At 45.4% G+C, this 22,870-nt stretch overlaps 1 protein-coding gene across 4 annotated transcripts in view; it reads right to left on the bottom strand.

Moving 5' to 3' along the window:
* LOC138755131 (fer-1-like protein 6) overlaps positions 1–22,870 on the bottom strand; it is a 291,982-nt gene that overhangs the window by 72,555 nt on the left and 196,557 nt on the right. For all 4 annotated transcript variants that reach the window (XM_069920494.1, XM_069920493.1, XM_069920492.1 and 1 more), the window contains 5 exons: positions 11,928–12,080; positions 9,942–10,122; positions 8,155–8,279; positions 2,421–2,555; positions 999–1,148 (listed from right to left, as the gene is read on the bottom strand). In XM_069920494.1, the coding sequence (XP_069776595.1) occupies positions 999–1,148; positions 2,421–2,555; positions 8,155–8,279; positions 9,942–10,122; positions 11,928–12,080 (744 nt within the window). The remainder of the gene's footprint in view (positions 1–998; positions 1,149–2,420; positions 2,556–8,154; positions 8,280–9,941; positions 10,123–11,927; positions 12,081–22,870) is intronic.

The following is a 22,870-nucleotide window of genomic DNA, read 5'->3' as shown; positions in this document are numbered from 1 at the left end:
TTCTCCTGTGGTTTGAACTGCATAAGTCTAAAATCAAAAATAAAATATTCCCAAAAAAAGGGCTCAGGCCTGAAGTGTTGGCAACATATCGTTGTCTCCTATAGATGCTGAAAAGACCGGCTGAGTTCCTCCAGCATCTTGGTGTGTTTACTACAATCACAACATCTGCAGCCTCTCATGTTTCAGACATATTATTTAGAAGCCAAGTGGTAGCCTTAACCACAGTCAAGAACATTAACAGTGATTATTGACACATTCTTCTTCATATTAGACAAAACTAACATTTTAATATAAAAATATAATCAAGGTCTTAATGTAGTTCTCACGGGTTTATACCATGATGGAATCCTATTTTCTGTAACAGCTCATTTGTCTCTCTGAATAAATATGTGTACTTGCATAAGTCGATCTCAGAGTCGGTAGCAGTGGAGACTGCTGCCCACACCAATGATATATCATGTGAAATAAAGTCTGTGCAACAATATTCGAGGTCTGTGATTGGTTCATTTTGTTGACACATTTGTATAAATATATATACTTAAAACATTGCAGAATAGGCGTCTGACATCACAGAAAGATCCTTTAAACTGCCACTTATCCTGTTTATTAATTTAAAATGCCTCATGGAGATGCCTGTCAGAAGATCAGAAGACTACACCTCACCTCGATGCTGCCTGAGATTTACCTCACAAGAATAACCTGCAATTTACTAAGATCCGAGCCCGTTGTCTTCCAACGCGAATGATTAATGTTCTCTAAAAGTTCCCACACCATCACCGGTTTGATTTAAATAAGTCATGTGCAAAGAATTAGCAATTGTTCAGATGTAGTTATAAAAAGTGATTGTATAGTTTTCCAGTTTCTCAAGCTTTAGTGTATAATTATTAAACATGATACAATAGTGTGTTTCTGCTGTTTTTGATGGCTACTACAAGCATTGTGTTCAAATTTAAGACATTGAATGAGATGGAATTAGACGAACACCAATACTTCCATACCTGCAGGAGCTCAAAAGCCACAAGAAGCTCACCCCCAGGTGTACTGCCACAGTATATTGGATAATATTGAAGCATTGGTGGTGCATAAGCTTGCCCAACCAGTTGCACCACTGGAAGAGCCACTGTGCTGCCAAGGTACTCTGCTTTACCCTGCGTGAAAGGAAACATTCAAGAAAATCCACCATTTGTAACATGAGTTTCAATTGATCAAACCCAGTAGGTTTCAAACTGCTCCACTAAACTCACACTCCAGCGTAAGCTATCCCTATGCCATTGGTGCTCTGTCATTAGTAAGGGATGGTTTAAGGTAGGATGTGGGTGGAAAGACAAAGTTTGAAAACCACTGTTTTAAATGTCCCTCATTATGTGCATGGTTTCAGAACTCCAAAGGAAATGGGCCAAAATTTCTCGAGCAAAATATTTCAGGAACAATTGGATCCAGAGCAGTGATTCTCAACCTTCCCTTCCCACTCACACACCACCTTAAGCAATCCCTTAACAAATCACAGAGCACTGATGGCATAGGGATTAATTAAAGTGGAATGTGAGTTTGTGGGGCAGTTTGCAAACCACTTTCTAATCCAACAAGTTGAAAATGACTTGAGAGGCAGTTTACCTGGTATCTAAAAACAACAATGAAATAATAGTTCTAAATTATTACTGGAAATATATCATTTAAGGGTTTTTCTCAGTTTCATTTTCGGAGGAAGTTAGAATATTTATGTGTGTATTTGCGAATGTATCATGCTGGCACATTAGTGGTTAAATCCCTAATCAATGGTTATTGTATTTCACAACTAGGCATCTAAAATGAATAATACTTGCAAATTGACCTTTGGATTTTTGGTCATGATGAGAGGAGTTGACATGAGATCCCATGCATAAATCATCCATGGTTAGCATAGCGGTTAGCACAATGCTACTGTAGTGTGCCAGAGACCCGGATTCAAATCTGGAGCCATCAATAAGGAGTTTGAACGTTATCCCCGTGTCTGCAAGGGATTTCCATGGGTGCTTCAGTTTCCTCCCACCCTTCAAAATGTACCGGGCTCGTGGGTTGGAAGGGCCTGTTACTGGGTCGTATGCCTAATTATTTTTAAGTGCAAGGAAAGAAGTCCTAAATTTATGTTATTGTGTTCATAACCTCAGGATATTCACGGAGAATTATAAATACTTTGCAGTGTTGCAACTCTTGTAGAATGTAGGTGGCCAATTTGTGGATCGCAGGCTCCCAATAATATCTCCGTTGGCTGTAAACACCTCCTCTTGGAAGTGAGAAAGGAACCTGAATGAATGAGTAATTAGCTGAGTAGCATAGGTTGGCTGCAAGTTAATGAATGGCTTGGGACTGAGACCGAATTAAGTGAACTGAAAATGAAGAAAACGCAAACACCGATAGCTGTTAGGTACATCTATACTCACAACAGCATCTTCATCGTAAACCTCAATAACCACAAGCGGAGGATCTTCTTTTATTTCCATCACTTCACCATAAAGATGGATGTTATTGAACAGGAGCATTTGGTTCCATGTCGGGGATAAAGTCTGACTGATAACCTATCAGGGATCAACAAAGACATAATGGGAGATTTTTGATTTAAGTTTCTTAAAATAAACATTTCCACAATTCATTCAAGATTTTTTTCAATTTATTTATTTATGAGATCTGGACCTTACTGGCAACATCAACAGTTAAGAGTCAACCATAATAATACATTTGGAGTCACATACAGGTCAGGCCAGTTAAGAATGCCAGATTTCCTCTTAGAAGTACAGTAAAACTGGATCAGAGGTCAATCCACAGGACCATAAGAGTGACAGAGAGGAACACTGGTGTCTCCCTCTCCCCCCCCCCCCCCACCCCCACCATTGATGTGATCTACTGGGATCGTTGTCTGAAGAGGGCATGCAAAATCATTGAGGACCTCTTGCACCATGCACACAACATTTTTCAGCTGCTCCCATCAAGGAAGAGATTACCAACTGAGATCCTACTTGAAAGATAAATTAGGAAGCAACTTGAGTTTACCAGAGGGAAGTAACCTTGAATATGTGATAACAGATACAATGTTAATCAAAAGATTTATAAAAAATATGTATATTAAACTGCAAGAAAAGGAGAATGAGGAAACAAATGGTAAAACTAAACAAAAATGGGAACAAGATTTAAATATAAAGATAAAAAAGGAAACATGGGAGAAGTTATGCTCTGGAACGATGAGAAATACAATAAATACGAGGCTGCGTATGATACAATATAATTGGTTACACAGTCAAGATAGCCCTAGCCGTAGCAAAAAAATGTATTATGTCAACCTGGAAATTGGAAGATAATTTGAAAATACAACAATGGTATATAGAAATGAATAAATGTATTCCATTAGAAAAAATAACATATAGTTTAAGAAATAATATTGAAATATTCGAACAAGTATGGGAGCCTTACATTAAATACAATAGCGAAAACCTACCGGGAACAAACATTACCTAAGTTGATGGAAGGAGAAGAAAAGAAAAGAATGGACTCAGTAGAATTTCTGGTGTATTTTTGTTGAATGACAACATTGTCTAACTGAATTAATGCAACCTAGATTGTATACCTAAAATGGATGAGAGGGGGGGGGGGGTGGGGGGGGTGGCTTGGGAGGAGGGAGGGGGGAGGGAGAAAAAGTCACTGTAAATGTGTGGAAAAGAAAAAGTGTATATCATGGCTATTGTGATTTATGGTGTGAAAAATAAAAAATTTTAAAAAAAAAGGAAGAGATACAGGAGTATCAGAGCCAGCACCATCAGGCTGAGGAACAGCTTCTTCCCACGAGCAGTGAGAATGGTGAACGGCCAAAGGAACTGCTCACACTAACCCTCCGAAACTCTCATTTGTACAAAACAATATTTATTTATTTACTTTTATAGATATAATACTGCATATGTATTGTGTATCTGTATGTGTGTTATGTCTGGTTGTGTGTCTGCAAGTTTTACACAAAGGACCGGAGAACGCAGTTTTATCGGATTGTACTTGTGCAATCAGATAATAATAAATTTGACTTGATTTGAAAACCCCAGCAACCGGCAAAAAAGAATTAAGAAAAATAAATTTAAAAAATTAAAACAATAAGAATAAAATAATTTAAAGAGCGTATCAGGATAGGACGTACACAGTAAATGGTAGGCCACTGAGGAGTGCAGAGGAGCAAAACAATCTGGGAATACAGATACATTGTTTCCTGAAGGTGGTGTCACAGGTGGAAAGGGTTGTAAAGAGCCTTTGGCATCTTAGCCTATATAAATCAAAGTATTGAGTATAGGAATTGGGGTGTTAAGTTGAAGTTTTTCAAGTCATTGGTGAGACCACAATTAGAATATTATGTGCAGTTCTAGTCACCCAGCAACAGTAAGGATGTCAATAAAATTAGAGTGCAGAGAAGATTTATTAGGATGTTGCTGTGTCTTCAGGAGTCAAGTTACTAGGAAAGATTAAACAGGTTAAGACTTTATTCCTTGAAACAAAGAAGAATGAGGGGAGACTTGATAGAGGTTTATAAGATTATGAGGGATATAGACAAGGTAGATGTGAGTAGAATGGTTCCACTTAGATTGAGGGAGATAAATACAAGAGGTCATAGCTTTAAGCTGAAAGGGGAGAGGTATAAGGGGAACATTAGAGGAAAGTTCTTCACTCAGAGAGGGTAAGAGTGTGGAATGAGCTGCCATCTGATGTAGTTTTTCTGTGCTGTAACGTTCTATGGTTCTATGGTCAAATATGTGTTTAAAATTGTAAAAGGAAATGTTCTCTGAAGTAACACAAGCACTTGGTGAAGAGGGGAGCAAATATTCAGCCAGCAGAGTGCCTTGGTTGTGCTTTGCTCACAGCAGCTGTTTGAATAAAGTTGTGTTTGAATAAAAAGCCGTCGCGCAGGATGAAGAGCTGGTTGATGCCGCTCGCCGTTAGGGTGACTCTCTTAAAATGTCTCCTTATCCCCGCTTATTAAGAGTCGCCCCAGTCAGAGGCTTTATCTGTAATCTTGGTGGGGGGAAATTATTCATAATATTATTGTTCATCTTTCATACTGCTCTGGGGAGAGGGAGGAACCTGCAGAAGCAGTGACTTTTCAAAGAATGCGACTGAAATAAAGTAAAATGCTTTAAGGTTTATAAATTCATGCAAGTGAAGTTTGTTCAGTCAAGTATTTTTGTCTTTTGTCTTTTAAACGGTGTATTCTTAATGTAGGTGTATTCGTTAGGCATTGTAAGAGTAAGTCTCAAGCAACCGGAAAATATACTTATCCAGCATCTACCAATTTCCATAGGTGCTGGATGCTCGAGGTATTGCTGTACATGGATTTTTGTCATGATTTGCTAGTTTTGTGTTCACTGTTAAATCATCAGCTAACAAAATTAAGTAACCTTTGAAACATAGAAACGGATATTGACCAAATTTCTTCCTTGGCTCAGCCCACTTATTACAGTGAAAACTTTCTGATACCAAGTCACAGCAGTTGAAAGGCATTGAAAGGCAGATTGGTGGCTATAAAAACAGGCACAAAGCAGAAAAGCAAGGAATCTGAGCCAATCCTTCGGAAGTACAGAACTAAGATACTGTAAATGTTCAATTCCGTGAAGAGTTTTGGCAGAGTAAGCTCGAAGAGGAGCCCATTTTCAGGGCCATAGGGTCAATAAAGTAAAATTAATGGCAGATTGGAAAGAGTTTGAAGCAGGAGAATCAGATTATATAGCTAATTATTTGAATAAGTGTACGGCTGTGATATGCAATAGTCTAATGAGCAGTATTTGGAACTGCATAGGGAGAGGACAGATGGACTGCTCCAACATGGTACCAAACAGACTTGAAAGGCCGAATGGCCTCATCTCATTCTGTAACTATTCTGTAATTCTGTAAAGTATTTGCTGATCACCAGCATTATGTCCTATATACACACCACCATCAGAATCAAAATTTATTCTCATGAACAAGTCACACATTCATTGTTTCACAGCAGCTTCACAGGGCAAACATTCATATAAACCACCTTGCAACAATAAATAAAAATAGTGCATGAAAAGTCAAAGTGAGGCAGTGTCTTTGGTTCATTGGTCATTCAGGAATCTGATGGCAGTGGGGAAAAAGCTGTCCTTGTGCCACTGAGTGCTCATCTTTAGGCTCCTGTACCTTTTTCCTGATGGTAGCAGAGTGAAGAGGGCATGGCCTGGGTGGTGGGGGTCCTTGAGGATAGAGGCTGCTTTCTTAAGATAATGTCTCCTGTAGATGTCCTCAATGGAGTGAAGTCTTGTCGAAGGCTGAGTTAACAACCCTCTGGAGTCTATATTCTTGCCCTGAGCTTTGGCACCTCTGCACCAGACAATGATGAAACCAGCCAGAATGCTCTCCACCGTATACCTGTAGAAGTTTACAAGAGTCTTCGGTAACATTCCAAATCTCCTCAAACACCTCACAAAGTACAGCCACTGCCGAACCTTCTTTGTGACTGCATCGACGTGAAGGCTCCAGGACTGGCTCGGAGATACTGACACTCAGGAATTTTAAGTTCTTGACCCTCTCCATCAACAATCCCCTCCCATGCCCTTTCCCCTCAAGCCTTTTATGCCAGATCGGTGTGGTCCCAGCAACCAGTGGAAACAAGCTCATTTCACCAGGGATGAATAGTGAAGAATGTTGAAATCCTCACTCATCCATCTTGGATGTGAAGCAGGGCCTGACTGGAACTTCAGACTTCCAACTCTTCGAACACGAAGAAGATTAATTGTGAGGAGAGTAAGAGAGAAAATAAGAGCACAAGGAAGGAATCTAAAAAATACATTAGTTCAGCAGAGTCTTGTCCTGAAAGCCTGACCATCGCTTTGGCCCCACAAATGCTCCATGTCCTGCTGAGTTCATCTACAGTTTGCTTTTCGCAGTCTCTGTTATTTTAGTTTTGTTTTACTGAGAACATTCAGCTCCAGCCCTCATTACATCCAGAGCAGTGAATGCACCAGATATTGGGGTAACTTTTGACTTAGAGCCCTAGTAAAACCAAAGTCACCACACATCAAGAGGAAAACACTCCAATGGCCAGAGCCACTGATCGTACAATCAGAGTTGGTTATGATGATTGAAGGCCAATCATCTTGGGGCAAGAGTTCCTTCAGGCAATGTTTCTAGGCCCTTTCAAATAGGGCAAAAGTCCAAATGTAAAGGCGGAGAATCTCCACCAAAGTGCATAACCACGTACCTCTCTGAATGTGTGGAAGCCATCTCCAAAGTGCATAACCACGCACCTCTCTGAATGTGTGGAGGCCATCTCCGAACCACAGAATCCAACTCCTCTCGGAGAGGGACAATTTATTTAGGGGTGGGCCGATGATCCTGTCAGCCTGCGACCCATCTCCCCACTTATCCCTCTCCCTCCATGTCGGGGCAGCGGAAGCTGTCAGTTGGGGCTGGCAGGACAGGCAGGGCAGTGGGGGCCAGCGGGGCAAGTCAGGGCAGTGGGGGACATCGGGGGGGGGCGCGGCTGGTGCAGGCCGCTTCAGCCTTTGGGGCCATTCTCTGCAGCTCAAAATGCAGCAGAGCAATGGCCATAATCCCCCAGGCAGGTGGAACTGTTCTCGAAACCACAGAGTGGTTCCAACTGCCGAGGGAATTATAGGTAGGGAAGATGGCCATTGCTCTGCCACATTTTTAATGACAGGTGGCACTATGGCACCAATTGTCCCCCTTCTGTCAGATCCGGAGGGCACAACGAGGCACCTCTGGATATAAATGGGATGCTGGAGCAGCCTTTTAGGGCTGCTGTCTGAAAGGTAAGTTCCTATTTTTCCATACACTCGTGTAGCCGGCCTCAAGGCAGAGGCCTGACATGAAATGGCCTCAACCACTGCTGCTATGTCAATTACTCTTCCTTCTGTCATCAGAAGGCCAGAAGCAGGATTTCTTGCTAATAATTCATTCAAAGCCTCACAGAAAGCAAAGTAGTTCTTACTAGGTTACAGCAGGATCTAGACCAGGAGTGTGCAACCCTAATATCATGCCAATGTTCATTCTCCATTTATTTCAATGAATAATTGACTCAAATTACATAAAAGGTTCGATGTAAAGCACAGACAGGAAATGGCGTGCTCTGATAAAACGGTGGGGTCGTTAACATCTCATATTTACCTTGGTCGTCTGACATTGTGAAACAAATGTCACTTTAGCAAAAGGATCTGAAAGCCCACTGCTGTCAGCAGGCAGAAGCCCTCTCGCCTGATACATGTGGCACCGTAACTGAAACACATGCTGATCTATTCAAAACAATAATTTCAGAGAACACCTGTTAAAGCTTTCAACACAGTTAATAAAATCACAGAATTAATAATCAGTTGTTAGCAGTACTGATCACTACCAGTTATATAACTACCCATATCTCCAAAATCATTCCCTCTCATTTGTAGTTAAATTAAAAAGCTTGTGTGATAAATATTCCCAAATCCTTTGAAGGAAACTAATCTTGGAAAGCTCATCTTAATCTTTTTTTCTCTGGCAGAAATTTTTATTTTAATAGACATTGTTCACTTCACACTGGCCACAATAAAAACAAGACCCCCATGTATCAGAGATAATGCTATCTAATTTACATTTCAATCAGTGAAAAAGGAAGCCATTGTCACAAGTTGATTAAGTACAGCTTAAGCAGGTTCCACCACAGCACGTCCCAATTTTTCTTTAGACCAGTGGTTCTCATCCTTTTTCTTTCCACTCACATCCCACTTTAAGTAATCCCTTTGCCATCATTTCTCTGTGATTAGTAAGGATTGCTTAAGATGTGAAGGGAAGGTTGATAATCGCTGCTCTAGACCCAATTGATACTGAAATATTTTGCTTGAGAAAAATTGTCATTGGCCCATTTCCTTTTGAGTTATGAAACTGTGCACATAACGAATCAATGAGGTACGATTAAACCAGTGGTTTTCAACCTTCCCTTCCCACTCACATCCCACCTGAAGCAATCCCTTACTAACCACAGAGCACCGATGGCATACGGACACTTAAAGTGGTATGTGAGTGGAAAGAAAAAGATTGAGAACCACTGCTTTAGACATACAACATGGTGACAGGCCCTTCCAGCCCGTGCCATCCAAATTGATCTATAACCCCCGTATGTTTTGAAAGGTGGGAGGAAATCGGAGCACCCAGAGGAAATCCGCGCAGGTCAAGGGGATAACATATAAACTCCTTACAGGGTCGCTGGTGTTGTAAAAGTGTTGCACTAACCGCTACGCTAACCGTGCTGACCTGGTTTTGGAGGGGAAATTCAGGATGATTTTCCCTCCTCACTCGTCAGATGAGACATGAATGTCACAAATCATACTGAGCGTGTTCCTTCACACTTGACCCTGTTTAATAATTGGTTCAGCCTATGCCTGTAAGGCGCAAGCCTGAACCTTGTGCTGAAAACCAGTTGCGACTGGAGGTTTGACAGGGACCTTCCAGCCATGAGAACTTTACATTATTGCCAGAAAGCAATGCCCAGAGATCCAGGCCTGCACTAATCCATCTTTATGACAATCTGAAGCCAGGATCCTGGTGAGAACCACAGACATAAGGATGGCTAGTTTAAGGTCTCATGCCAGTTTGAACTTTACCCTCGCCAATCTGTCCATAGGGAAATGAGACAGGAAGCATGATAAAATATTTCCCACGTAACTTCCACATTATTTTAATGTCTGTACCTGGTCTGGACAGAGACTTACCCCCAGAGAGAAGCTGTAAAGTCTGCAGGGAAACTGGACCCTTGGGATAAATACTCTGTTCTGCATAATCAAACATTTGCAGGCTGGATGAAGGGACTACTGGCTGTAGTCTATGCTTCAAAAACAGTCATGTCTCTATTCCAACTTTAGCTTAATATAATTCAGGTAAGAAAATGGAAGGGCCAGCATGGAGGAGGTCAGCACTGCACTCACCTTTATAAAGGATACTGAGGGGTATGGAAGTCTGGTGGCCAGTACACAGTGTTGGAGTTTCTGGTTCAAACCCATTGGGTAAGTTTGCCAAAATCGCATCAGCATTTCTCATCAAACCCAACCACAGGTAAAAATCCACTTTTGCTTGTATGGTCCAGCCCACATCATGTTTCCCTGGCAACTTGGAGAATATTCAGATCAATAAATTACTCAGACAGCCAATTTTATTATTTTTAGTTAAAATATATCAGACGTGGCAAAGCACAGGTAATTACAGAATTCAAGCAATCGGCAGCCTCAACCAACTGACCAATACACACGTGGCACTACCAACCCCCATAGGTGTCAGATACCAGGGCTTTTATTGTATTTTAAATTAAATGATTTTTCCCTTTTTTTTCCCCAAGACGTGTGAACCTTCAGTGCTATACAATTAGTGATATAAAGCAGAGAAGTAAATCCACTCAAAGATTCTATAAGGTTTCTAAACATTATTTGGCTTAAAATACAGAGGAAATAATGCAGAATGCCAATTGCAATCAGATGCCCTTGTGTGTCCACAATGTGCTCTATAAAAGATAGTACGAATTACAAACCCTCTTCCTCAAAAGGGATCTTGATATGGAGTCAATGAAAATCCTCAAGACAGAAGGACTGGTATTCAGGAGAACTGTGGGATATAGATTTAAAGTGAAGATTGACCATTGATTGGTGGGATGAGCTTTCATGACTGAAAACCTTCTCAGGTTCCTGTGAGGCTAAGTCTCGCTTGACTTGTCACAGAATTTTCCAGGTGGACATCAACCATCTTCCAGTTAAGGTGGGGCAAATTATGAGCAAGCAAATTTGTTGTCTAGCACCTGTACACTTCCAACTGAAATGGCTAGTCACAAAATAGCACCTATGGATTGTTGTTGACTTGAAATCATTGAGTTATACAGACCCTTCACCCCAATTTGTCCTGGATGGTTGACAAAGAGAACTGTACATAGTACTCCAAGTGTAGCCTGGCCTGTACAATGGCCACATGGCATCCCAACTCTTCCACTCATTGCCTCAGCCTAGGAAGGCAAGCATACCAAAGTCCCTCTTCACTATCCTATCCAACTGGGTCACATTTTCAGGAAACTATAAACTTACTCCTCATCTGTACATCAACATTCCTGATGTCCCTGTTTGTATTTGACATCCCAAAGTACACTTCCTTACACTTGTCTGAATTAAACTCCCCTAGTCACCATTCCATCCAACTCTCCAATTGACCTTTGGCCCTCTGTATCCTTTTCAAGCCTTCTTCAATACCTATTACACCAAATTTGGAGTCATCGGCAAACATGCTAATCAATTCACTAACATTCTCATTCTAGTCATATGACAAACAATAGCCCATGCAGTATACCACTGGTCACTGAAAAGCATCCCTCCACCATTATCCTCAACCTTCTATCACCAAGCCAATTTTGGATCCCAATTGTCCTAACTCTTTGGGCCAGCCTAACCTGTGGGACCTCACTAAAATTCCATCTACCACTTGCTTTCATCAATTATCTCTGTAAACTCCTCAAAAAATTCAATCAGATTTGTTAAGCAGGATTTCTCATGCACTTATCCACACTGATTCATCCTTAGGAGAAACGCCGAGGACATTTAAAAAAATTTAGACATACAGCATGGTTACAGGTCCTTTTGCTCCACGAGCCCAGTGCTGCCTAATTACACCCAATTAATCTACAACCTGGTCCTTTTGGGTGGAAACCAGAGTGCTTGAAGGAAACCCACGCAGATGTGGGAAGAATATCCAAACTCCTTCAGACAGCGCCAGATTCGAACCCCAATCGCTAACGTGGTGTGCTATGCTAACTGTGACGCCCAAATTTAGAAACTGCTTATATTTTTAACCTGTGCAGTAGAGACTATAAAGGAATAAACTAAACCTACTACAATTCAATGTTCAAGAGATTTTGCAATTAAAAAAAAATCATGTACTTTCAGAAATAAGGTCTTAATCTTTCCGCAGTCCTTTCCTTTTTCATTCTCTTTCTCGGAAAAGAAGATGTCTTTAGCCAGAATCCGTGCATATGCAACTCTCTTGTTATTGCTGAGCATCCAAATAAACACATCCGGAATGGTGTGCTGTGGCTGAAACAAAATAATGCAAATTACTGACCCTATTTTCAAATGTTTCTAGCTGCAATTTTCTCGAGTTCTTGTCAGATGTAAATATTATTTATTTCAATTGTATGGTTCAATATTTTCATCTATATTTCGCTCTAAAAAAAATTTCTCTCTTTTTGGCTTTTTTGGAACAACACCCATTGAATCCAAAAGAAGTGGCGAGCATGTTACAATATGGATACCCAATGACCTTGACGTGAGTTCCAAAGGCAGATTTAACCAGAAGAGCCTCTTGATTGTTAACAGTGCTGGGCAGACCCCTGGATAAGTGTGACTCCTGGGTGACTCAGCCCACCACACAGCAATGGTGCACATTCAAAAATGTATCACACTTTGATAATCCTAATCACACTCATCTCTCAGAAAACATTGAAGTTTAATCAATTAAATGCAAATATCCTTCGCAGAAATCATTAATTGCTCTATGTGTACTTTTCTATATCTGTTCCTGTACCTAAAAATTAGATTTGAATGCACTAGCAGTGACGTCTTGCTCTAATCAGAGTCCAAGTGAATCTGGATCAGTAATATTGTATGAGGTTAGGTCTCCTGTGATGGAATATATTTGGGAGATAAATTGGTAAAATTAGAGTAGGTTACATACATACACACACTTTAAAACAGATCTTATTTGAAATACTGAAGAATTCATATTCAGTAACTTTACCGAAACTATGGAGAATGCTGTGCACATTTCACAAGTAGGTGCTAATTGAAATGACATCATTAAAGCAACAAGCAGTTGCTGTTGAAAGCTCTTTGCAAGGGTTTTGATAGAGTGTACAGAAAGGTCACTCCTGGGTTTTGTTTACCTTAAACAACAGATGGGAGCAGAAGACTAATTGTTTGCTGGAAAAGGTCAGGTGTTTTGCAAGTGAGAGAGTCACATGGGCTTTCTGGCAGTTGGAGAGAGATGTGAGAGAGAGAGAGAGAGAGAGAGAGAGAAACAGCTGAACAGTGCAAGCCAGGAAACTTGTTAGAACTGAAACAGAAAACTCCAGAGTGGCAGATGGCTGGGAGTGCTATCTGTCTGATGTTTCTCTTGGGATAAAAGGAACAGAAAGGAACTCTGTGCTAGCCTGAAAGAAAGATGCTATCATCTGGAGATGGGGCAAGTTTCATGAGCAAAAAATATTGAGGTGACTAATGATGGTATCTCAGTTGTGGAAATCCTGGAACAGCAAATCTCTCTCTGCAAACCTACAAAGAACCTTCCTAAGTGGTAAACATTTACCTTTCGAGCACCAAAGCCTGATGAACTTTATACATGTTAAATTCTGTGCACAGTATAGGAATTTCCTGCAACCAGTGAACTTGGAAGAATGAGAAGTGAGATTGAACTGTGAACCAAGGAACTTTTCTTAAATTTACACACAAGTACACTTAGAATTAGAAGGGGGTTAAGTTGGGTTAGTTAAGTTAATAGAGATAAGTTAGAGTTGGATTCTGTTTTCATGTTTAAAGATAATTAAAAACGACTTTTGTTTAAGTAACTACTTGTCTTGGTGAATGTCTATTGCTGCTGGGATCTGGGGTCCTTTGGGCTCGTAACACTCCCTACTGATGGAAAGATACACTTGCTATCAAGGGAACGTGATCCAAGTTCGCCAGATTGATTTCTAGAATTTCAAGATTTCAAGATCCTTTTTACTGTCAGGTAATAAAACAGATGTAATATGGCACTGCCGCAAGGCAGACAAAGGTTCACCATCAGCAGAAATTGCCTGCCCCCCCCCTCCCCTTACGGTCAGAGGTAAAGCTCTGATAATGGGGTTGACTGCAGTACTTGACTCCCTTCAGAGTCACTGAGTGTCCGTGGATTCACTTCCAGTGCTCCCGTCATCTTTGCAGCCGCACAGACTTCAGTGCAAACCACGGCAACCTGAGCTCCAGATCAAAACCTCCAACACGAACAGGAAGCCGGCTGCCGTCCCGAGGCCCCTCAGGAGCTCCTCATGCCCTCAGCCCCCTTTCGCATTCTGTTTCCTGTTTCCAATACCTAGTACCCCTTCAGCCAGTCTCCAGCAGACCGCAGCCTGGTGTGAGCTCTTTGACTACAAATCACCAGCCTGTGGGGGGGTTCCTCGCCTTGAGTTGCCAACAGCCCACTACCCAAAACCCCCCAGTGGTCTTCCGCTGTGGTCACCATCATGCAGAGCCATCTCCTCTGCCTCTCCTTCTCAAATTGGGGGCGTTCTCCCTTTTTCTGGTGCTCTGCACCAGTCCTCTGCTTCCCCAGAGTCTGCAACCCCTTGAGGCCACTGCCAGTATAGGTCACTTTGTCTTGGGCCCAGTCCCTGCAGTCACAGGATTTTACAATAAAACACCATTGGTTCCTTTAACAGGTCATTTAAAGCTAGTACAGAGCGGTCAGTAGTAGGTCTGGGCAGTAGAACCCTGCTGTTACAGCAGCGCCCACATTTTATTTTGAGGTTAGATTAAGACGACTAGGACAATACTCTCTCATTTAGGAGAATATTATGTGATTTCGCTGAAACATACAAATTATGACAGGACTTTGCAGAGTTGACGTTTCTCTGGCAGCTCAGTCACTGATCATACAGTGAAACACCTGGTATCTGGATTTCAAGTAACCGGCAGCCTCAAGCAAAAATTATCGAGGAAAATAGATCAGAATAAAATAATCGGTAAAAATTACGCAAATTTAAAACTGTAAATGTCCTCTGAAGTAACACATAAACGTTTGGTGAAGATGGGTGCAAATATTCAGAGATGCAGCGATGGTTAAATGTTTTCAAAGAATGTGACTGAAAATAAAGTAAAATGGTTTAAAGTTTATATATTCACGGCAGTGAAGTTTGTTCAGTGTAAGTACAGGATAGTATTTTTTGTCTTTTTAACTGTTTGTTCTTCATGCAGGTGAATTAGTTGGCATTGTAAGAATTAGTCTCAAGCAAATGGAAAATACACTTAAATGGCATCTACCAATTGCCAAAGGTGCCAAATACCAGGGGTTTTTACTGTATTTAGGATGGAGATTAATAGATTTTTCGATATTAAAGAACCAAGGTCATGCAGATAATTGGCACTGAGATAAAAGATTGGCCATGATCGTACTAAATAGTGTAGCAGTAAAAGGGATTGAATGGCCTGCCTGTGCAACAGTTGGCGGTGCAGGAGATCAGAAATGAAAGGGTAGAGCAGTAACCGGATGGTATCACTGGTCCTGAGATTGGGCCAGATGAGGAGTCAGCAATGGGGGAAGGGAAGGGTGGGGAAGGGAAACAACCTGCATCTGAGTGGGTAAACGGGTGTCCTGTGATCTAGAGCTATTGGGTTGGGAGGGGAGAGTGGTAGATGAGTGGGGCAAGGAGGATGATCATCCCAGACATACAAGTGTTTGAGGTGTGGCTAGGGATTATTATCAGGGAGCAGGGACCTAAGGAATCTCTCTGACACTGAAGTTAAACAAAACACTAGATGCTGAGGTTGAGTGCAGTGTGCACATCAGTGCCTGTCTCAGTGTGAGTGGGCACATCAGTGCCTGTCTCAGTGTGAGTGGGCACATCAATGCCTGTCTCAGTGTGGGTATGCACATCAGTGCCTGTCTCAGTGTGAGTGGGCACATCAGTGCCTGTCTCAGTGTGGGTGTGCACATCAGTGCCTGTCTCAGTGTGGGTGTGTACATCAGTGCCTGTCTCAGTGTGAGTGGGCACATCAATGCCTGATTCAGTGTGGGTGTGCACATCAGTGCCTGTCTCAGTGTGAGTGGGCACATCAATGCCTGTCTCAGTGTGGGTGTGCAATCAGTGCCTGTCTCAGTGTGAGTGGGCACATCAGTGCCTGTCTCAGTGTGAGTGGGCACATCAATGCCTGTCTCAGTGTGGGTGTGCACATCAGTGCCTGTCTCAGTGTGAGTGGGCAAATCAGAGCCTGTCTCAGTGTGAGTGTGCACATCAGTGCCTGTCTCAGTGTGAGTGGGCACATCAGTGCCTGTCTCAGTGTGAGTGGGCACATCAGTGCCTGTCTCAGTGTGGGGGTGCACATCAGTGCCTGTCTCAGTGTGAGTGGGCACATCAGTGCCTGTCTCAGTGTGAGTGTGCACATCAGAGCCTGTCTCAGTGTGAGTGGGCACATCAATGCCTGTCTCAGTGTGGGTGGGCACATCAGTGCATGTCTCAGTGTGTGTGTGCACATCAGTGCCTGTCTCAGTGTGGGTGTGCAATCAGTGCCTGTCTCAGTGTGAGTGTGCACATCAGTGCCTGTCTCAGTGTGAGTGTGCACATCAGTGCCTGTCTCAGTGTGGGTGTGCAATCAGTGCCTGTCTCAGTGTGAGTGTGCACATCAGTGCCTGTCTCAGTGTGAGTGTGCACATCAGTGCCTGTCTCAGTGTGAGTGGGCACATCAGTGCCTGTCTCAGTGTGAGTGTGCACATCAGTGCCTGTCTCAGTGTGAGTGGGCACATCAATGCCTGTCTCAGTATGGGTGTGCAATCAGTGCCTGTCTCAGTGTGAGTGTGCACATCAGTGCCTGTCTCAGTGTGAGTGTGCACATCAGTGCCTGTCTCAGTGTGAGTGGGCACATCAGTGCCTGTCTCAGTGTGTGTGTGTGCACATCAGTGCCTGTCTCAGTGTGAGTGTGCACATCAGTGCCTGTCTCAGTGTGAGTGGGCATATCAGTGCCTGTCTCAGTGTGAGTGGGCACATCAGTGCCTGTCTCAGTGGGGGTGTGCACATCAGTGCCTGTCTCAGTGTGAGTGGGCACATCAATGCCTGTCTCAGTGTGGGTGTGCAATCAGTGCCTGTCTCAGTGTGAGTGGGCACATCAGTGCCTGTCTCAGTGTGAGTGGGCACATCAATGCCTGTCTCAGTGTGGGTGTGCACATCAGTGCCTGTCTCATTGTGATTGGGCACATCAATGCCTGTCTCAGTGTGGGTGTGCAATCAGTGCCTGTCTCAGTGTGAGTGTGCACATCAGTGCCTGTCTCAGTGTGAGTGGGCACATCAGTGCCTGTCTCAGTGTGAGTGGGCACATCAGTGCCTGTCTCAGTGTGTGTGTGCATATGAGTGCCTGTCTCAGTGTGAGTGTGCACATCAGTGCCTGTCTCAGTGTGAGTGGGCACATCAGTGCCTGTCTCAGTGTGAGTGGGCACATCAGTGCCTGTCTCAGTGTGGGTGTGCACATCAGTGCCGGTCTCAGTGTGTGTGTGCACATCAGTGCCTGTCTCAGTGTAAGTGTGCACATCAGTGCCTGTCTCAGTGTGAGTGGGCACATCAGTGCCTGTCTCAGTGTGAGCGGGCACATCAATGCCTGTCTCAGTGTGGGTGTGCAATCAGTGCCTGTCTCAGTGTGAGTGTGCACATCAGTGCCTGTCTCAGTGTGAGTGGGCACATCAGTGCCTGTCTCAGTGTGAGTGTGCACATCAGTGCCTGTCTCAGTGTGAGTGGGCACATCAGTGCCTGTCTCAGTGTGGGTGTGCACATCAGTGCCTGTCTCAGTGTGGGTGTGTACATCAGTGCCTGTCTCAGTGTGAGTCTGCACATCAGTGCCTGTCTCAGTGTGAGTGGGCACATCAGTGCCTGTCTCAGTGTGGGTGTGTACATTGGTGTCCGTCTCAGTGTGAGAGTGTACATCAATGCATGTCTCAGTGTGGGTGTGCACATCAGTGCCTGTCTCAGTGTGAGTGTGCACATCAATGCCTGTCTCAGTGTGAGTGGGCACATCAATGCCTGTCTCAGTGTGGGTATGCACATCAGTGCCTGTCTCAGTGTGGGTGGGCACATCAGTGCCTGTCTCAGTGTGGGTGTGCACATCAGTGCCTGTCTCAGTGTGAGTGGGCACATCAGTGCCTGTCGCAGTGTGAGTGTGCACATCAGTGCCTGTCTCAGTGTGAGTGGGCACATCAATGCCTGTCTCAGTGTGGGTGTGCACATCAGTGCCTGTCTCAGTGTGTGTGTGCACATCAGTGCATGTCACAGTGTGAGTGTGCACATCAGTGCCTGTCTCAGTGTGAGTGGGCACATCAGTGCCTGTCTCAGTGAGAGTGTGCAAATCAGTGCCTATCTCGGTGTGAGTGGGCACATCAATGCCTGTCTCAGTGTGGGTGTGCACATCAGTGCCTGTCTCAGTGTGAGTGGGCACATCAGTGCCTGTCTCAGTGTGAGTGTGCACCTCAGTGCCTGTCTCAGTGTGAGTGGGCACATCAGTGCCTGTCTCAGTGTGGGTGTGCACATCAGTGCCTGTCTCAGTGTGTGTGTGCACATCAGTGTCTGTCTCAGTGTGAGTGTGCACATCAGTGCCTGTCTCAGTGTGAGCGGGCACATCAGTGCCTGTCTCAGTGTGAGTATGTACATCAGTGTCCATCTCTGTGTAAGTGTGTACATCAGTGCCATTTTCAGTGTGAGTGGGCACATCAGTGCCTGTCTCAGTGTTGGCGTGTACATCAGTGCCTGTCTCAGTGTGAGTGGGCACATCAATGCCTGTCTCAGTGTGGGTGTGCACATCAGTGCCTGTCTCAGTGTGAGTGTGCACATCAGTGCCTGTCTCAGTGTGAGTGGGCACATCAGTGCCTGTCTCAGTGTGAGTATGAACATCAGTGTCTATCTCAGTGTAAGTGTGTACATCAGTGCCAGTTTCAGTGTGAGTGGGCACATCAGTGCCTGTCTCAGTGTTGGTGTGTACATCAGTGCCTGTCTCAGTGTGAGTGGGCACATCAATGCCTGTCTCAGTGTGGGTGTGCACATCAGTACCTGTCTCAGTGTGAGTGTGCACATCAGTACCTGTCTCAGTGTGAGTGTGCACATCAGTGCCTGTCTCAGTGTGAATGGGCACATCACTGCCTGTCTCAGTGTGAGTGTGCAAATCAGTGCCTGTCTCAGTGTGAGTGTGCACATCAGTGCCTGTCTCAGTGTGGGTGTGCACATCAGTGCCTGTCTCAGTGTGTGTGTGCACATCAGTGCCTGTCTCAGTGTGAGTGTGCACATCAGTGCCTGTCTCAGTGTGGGTGTGCACATCAGTGCCTGTCTCAGTGTGAGTTGGCACATCAGTGCCTGTCTCAGTGTGAGTGTGCACATCAGTGCCTGTCTCAGTGTGAGTGTGCACATCAGTGCCTGTCTCAGTGTGAGTGGGCACATCAGTGCCTGTCTCAGTGTGGGTGTGTACATTGGTGTCCGTCTCAGTGTGAGAGTGTACATCAATGCCTGTCTCAGTGTGGGTGTGCACATCAGTGCCTGTCTCAGTGTGAGTGGGCACATCAATGCCTGTCTCAGTGTGAGTGGGCACATCAATGCCTGTCTCAGTGTGGGTGTGCACATCAGTGCCTTTCTCAGTGTGAGTGGGCACATCAGTGCCTGTCTCAGTGTGGGTGTGCACATCAGTGCCTGTCTCAGTGTGAGTTGGCACATCAGTGCCTGTCTCAGTGTGGTTGTGCACATCAGTGCCTGTCTCAGTGTGAGTGGGCACATCAGTGCCTGTCTCAGTGTGAGTGTGCACATCAGTGCCTGTCTCAGTGTGAGTGGGCACATCAGTGCCTGTCTCAGTGTGAGTGGGCACATCAATGCCTGTCTCAGTGTGGGTGTGCACATCAGTGCCTGTCTCAGTGTGTGTGTGCTCATCAGTGCCTGTCTCAGTGTGGGTGTGCACATCAGTGCCTGTCTCAGTGTGAGTGGGCACATCAGTGCCTGTCTCAGTGTGAGTGGGCACATCAATGCCTGTCTCAGTGTGGGTGTGCACATCAGTGCCTGTCTCAGTGTGAGTGTGCACATCAGTGCCTGTCTCAGTGTGAGTGGGCACATCAATGCCTGTCTCAGTGTGGGTGTGCACATCAGTGCCTGTCTCAGTGTGTGTGTGCACATCAGTGCCTGTCTCAGTGTGAGTGTGCACATCAGTGCCTGTCTCAGTGTGAGTGGGCACATCAGTGCCTGTCTCAGTGTGAGTGGGCACATCAGTGCCTGTCTCAGTGTGAGTATGTACATCAGTGTCCATCTCAGTGTAAGTGTGTACATCAGTGCCAGTTTCAGTGTGAGTGGGCACATCAGTGCATGTCTCAGTGTGGTTGTGCACATCAGTGCCTGTCTCAGTGTGAGTGGGCACATCAGTGCCTGTCTCAGTGTGAGTGGGCACATCAATGCCTGTCTCAGTGTGGGTGTGCATATCAGTGCCTGTTTCAGTGTGTGTGTGCACATCAGTGCCTGTCTCAGTGTGAGTGGGCACATCAGTGCCTGTCTCAGTGTGAGTGGGCACATCAGTGCCTTTCTCAGTGTGAGTGTGCACATCAGTGCCTGTCTCAGTGTGAGTGGGCACATCAGTGCCTGTCTCAGTGTGAGTGGGCACATCAATGCCTGTCTCAGTGTGGGTGTGCACATCAGTGCCTGTCTCAGTGTGTGTGTGCACATCAGTGCCTGTCTCAGTGTGGGTGTGCACATCAGTGCCTGTCTCAGTGTGAGTGGGCACATCAATGCCTGTCTCAGTGTGAGTGGGCGCATCAGTGCCTCTCTCAGTGTGAGTGGGCACATCAGTGCCTGTCTCAGTGTGAGTGTGCACATCAGTGCCTGTCTCAGTGTGAGTGGGCACATCAGTGCCCGTCTCAGTGTGGGTGTGTACATTGGTGTCCGTCTCAGTGTGAGAGTGAACATCAATGCCTGTCTCAGTGTGGGTGTGCACATCAGTGCCTGTCTCAGTGTGAGTGGGCACATCAATGCCTGTCTCAGTGTGAGTGGGACCATCAATGCCTGTCTCAGTGTGGGTGTGCACATCAGTGCCTGTCTCAGTGTGAGTGGGCACATCAGTGCCTGTCTCAGTGTGGTTGTTCACATCAGTGCCTGTCTCAGTGTGAGTGGGCACATCACTGCCTGTCTCAGTGTGAGTGTGCACATCAGTGCCTGTCTCAGTGTGGGTGGGCACATCAGTGCCTGTCTCAGTGTGAGTGGGCACATCAATGCCTGTCTCAGTGTGGGTGTGCACATCAGTGCCTGTCTCAGTGTGAGTGGGCACATCAGTGCCTGTCTCAGTGTGAGTGGGCACATCAATGCCTGTCTCAGTGTGGGGGTGCACATCAGTGCCTGTCTCAGTGTGAGTGGGCACATAAGTGCCTGTCTCAGTGTGAGTGTGCACATCAGTGCCTGTCTCAGTGTGAGTGGGCACATCAATGCCTGTCTCAGTGTGGGTGGGCACATCAGTGCCTGTCTCAGTGTGTGTGTGCACATCAGTGCCTGTCTCAGTGTGGGTGTGCAATCAGTGCCCGTCTCAGTGTGAGTGGGCACATCAGTGCGTGTCTCAGTGTGAGTGTGTACATCAGTGCCAGTTTCAGTGTGAGTGGGCACATCAGTGCCTGTCTCAGTGTTGGTGTGTACATCAGTGCCTGTCTCAGTGTGAGTGGGCACATCAATGCCTGTCTCAGTGTGGGTGTGCACATCAGTGCCTGTCTCAGTGTGAGTGTGCACATCAGTGCCTGTCTCAGTGTGAGTATGAACATCAGTGTCCATCTCAGTGTAAGTGTGTACATCAGTGCCAGTTTCAGCATGAGTGGGCACATCAGTGCCTGTCTCAGTGTTGGTGTGTACATCAGTGCCTGTCTCAGTGTGAGTGGGCACATCAATGCCTGTCTCAGTGTGGGTGTGCACATCAGTGCCTGTCTCAGTGTGAGTGGGCACATCAATGCCTGTCTCAGTGTGAGTGGGCACATCAATGCCTGTCTCAGTGTGGGTGTGCACATCAGTGCCTTTCTCAGTGTGAGTGGGCACATCAGTGCCTGTCTCAGTGTGGGTGTGCACATCAGTGCCTGTCTCAGTGTGAGTTGGCACATCAATGCCTGTCTCAGTGTGAGTTGGCACATCAGTGCCTGTCTCAGTGTGGTTGTGCACATCAGTGCCTGTCTCAGTGTGAGTGGGCACATCAGTGCCTGTCTCAGTGTGAGTGTGCACATCAGTGCCTGTCTCAGTGTGAGTGGGCACATCAGTGCCTGTCTCAGTGTGAGTGGGCACATCAATGCCTGTCTCAGTGTGGGTGTGCACATCAGTGCCTGTCTCAGTGTGTGTGTGCACATCAGTGCCTGTCTCAGTGTGGGTGTGCACATCAGTGCCTGTCTCAGTGTGAGTGGGCACATCAATGCCTGTCTCAGTGTGAGTGGGCACATCAGTGCCTGTCTCAGTGTGAGTGGGCACATCAGTGCCTGTCTCAGTGTGAGTGTGCACATCAGTGCCTGTCTCAGTGTGAGTGGGCACATCAGTGCCTGTCTCAGTGTGGGTGTGTACATTGGTGTCCGTCTCAGTGTGAGAGTGTACATCAATGCCTGTCTCAGTGTGGGTGTGCACATCAGTGCCTGTCTCAGTGTGAGTGGGCACATCAATGCCTGTCTCAGTGTGAGTGGGCACATCAATACCTGTCTCAGTGTGGGTGTGCACATCAGTGCCTGTCTCAGTGTGAGTGGGCACATCAGTGCCTGTCTCAGTGTGGTTGTGCACATCAGTGCCTGTCTCAGTGTGAGTGGGCACATCAGTGCCTGTCTCAGTGTGAGTGTGCACATCAGTGCCTGTCTCAGTGTGAGTGGGCACATCAGTGCCTGTCTCAGTGTGAGTGGGCACATCAATGCCTGTCTCAGTGTGGGTGTGCACATCAGTGCCTGTCTCAGTGTGAGTGTGCACATCAGTGCCTGTCTCAGTGTGAGTGGGCACATCAATGCCTGTCTCAGTGTGGGTGTGCACATCAGTGCCTGTCTCAGTGTGTGTGTGCACATCAGTGCCTGTCTCAGTGTGAGTGTGCACATCAGTGCCTGTCTCAGTGTGAGTGGGCACATC

Source organism: Narcine bancroftii, chromosome 2, assembly GCF_036971445.1.
Source record: "Narcine bancroftii isolate sNarBan1 chromosome 2, sNarBan1.hap1, whole genome shotgun sequence".
Classification (NCBI taxonomy): Eukaryota; Metazoa; Chordata; class Chondrichthyes; order Torpediniformes; family Narcinidae; genus Narcine; species Narcine bancroftii.
This window is presented reverse-complemented; position numbering and strand designations above follow the sequence as displayed.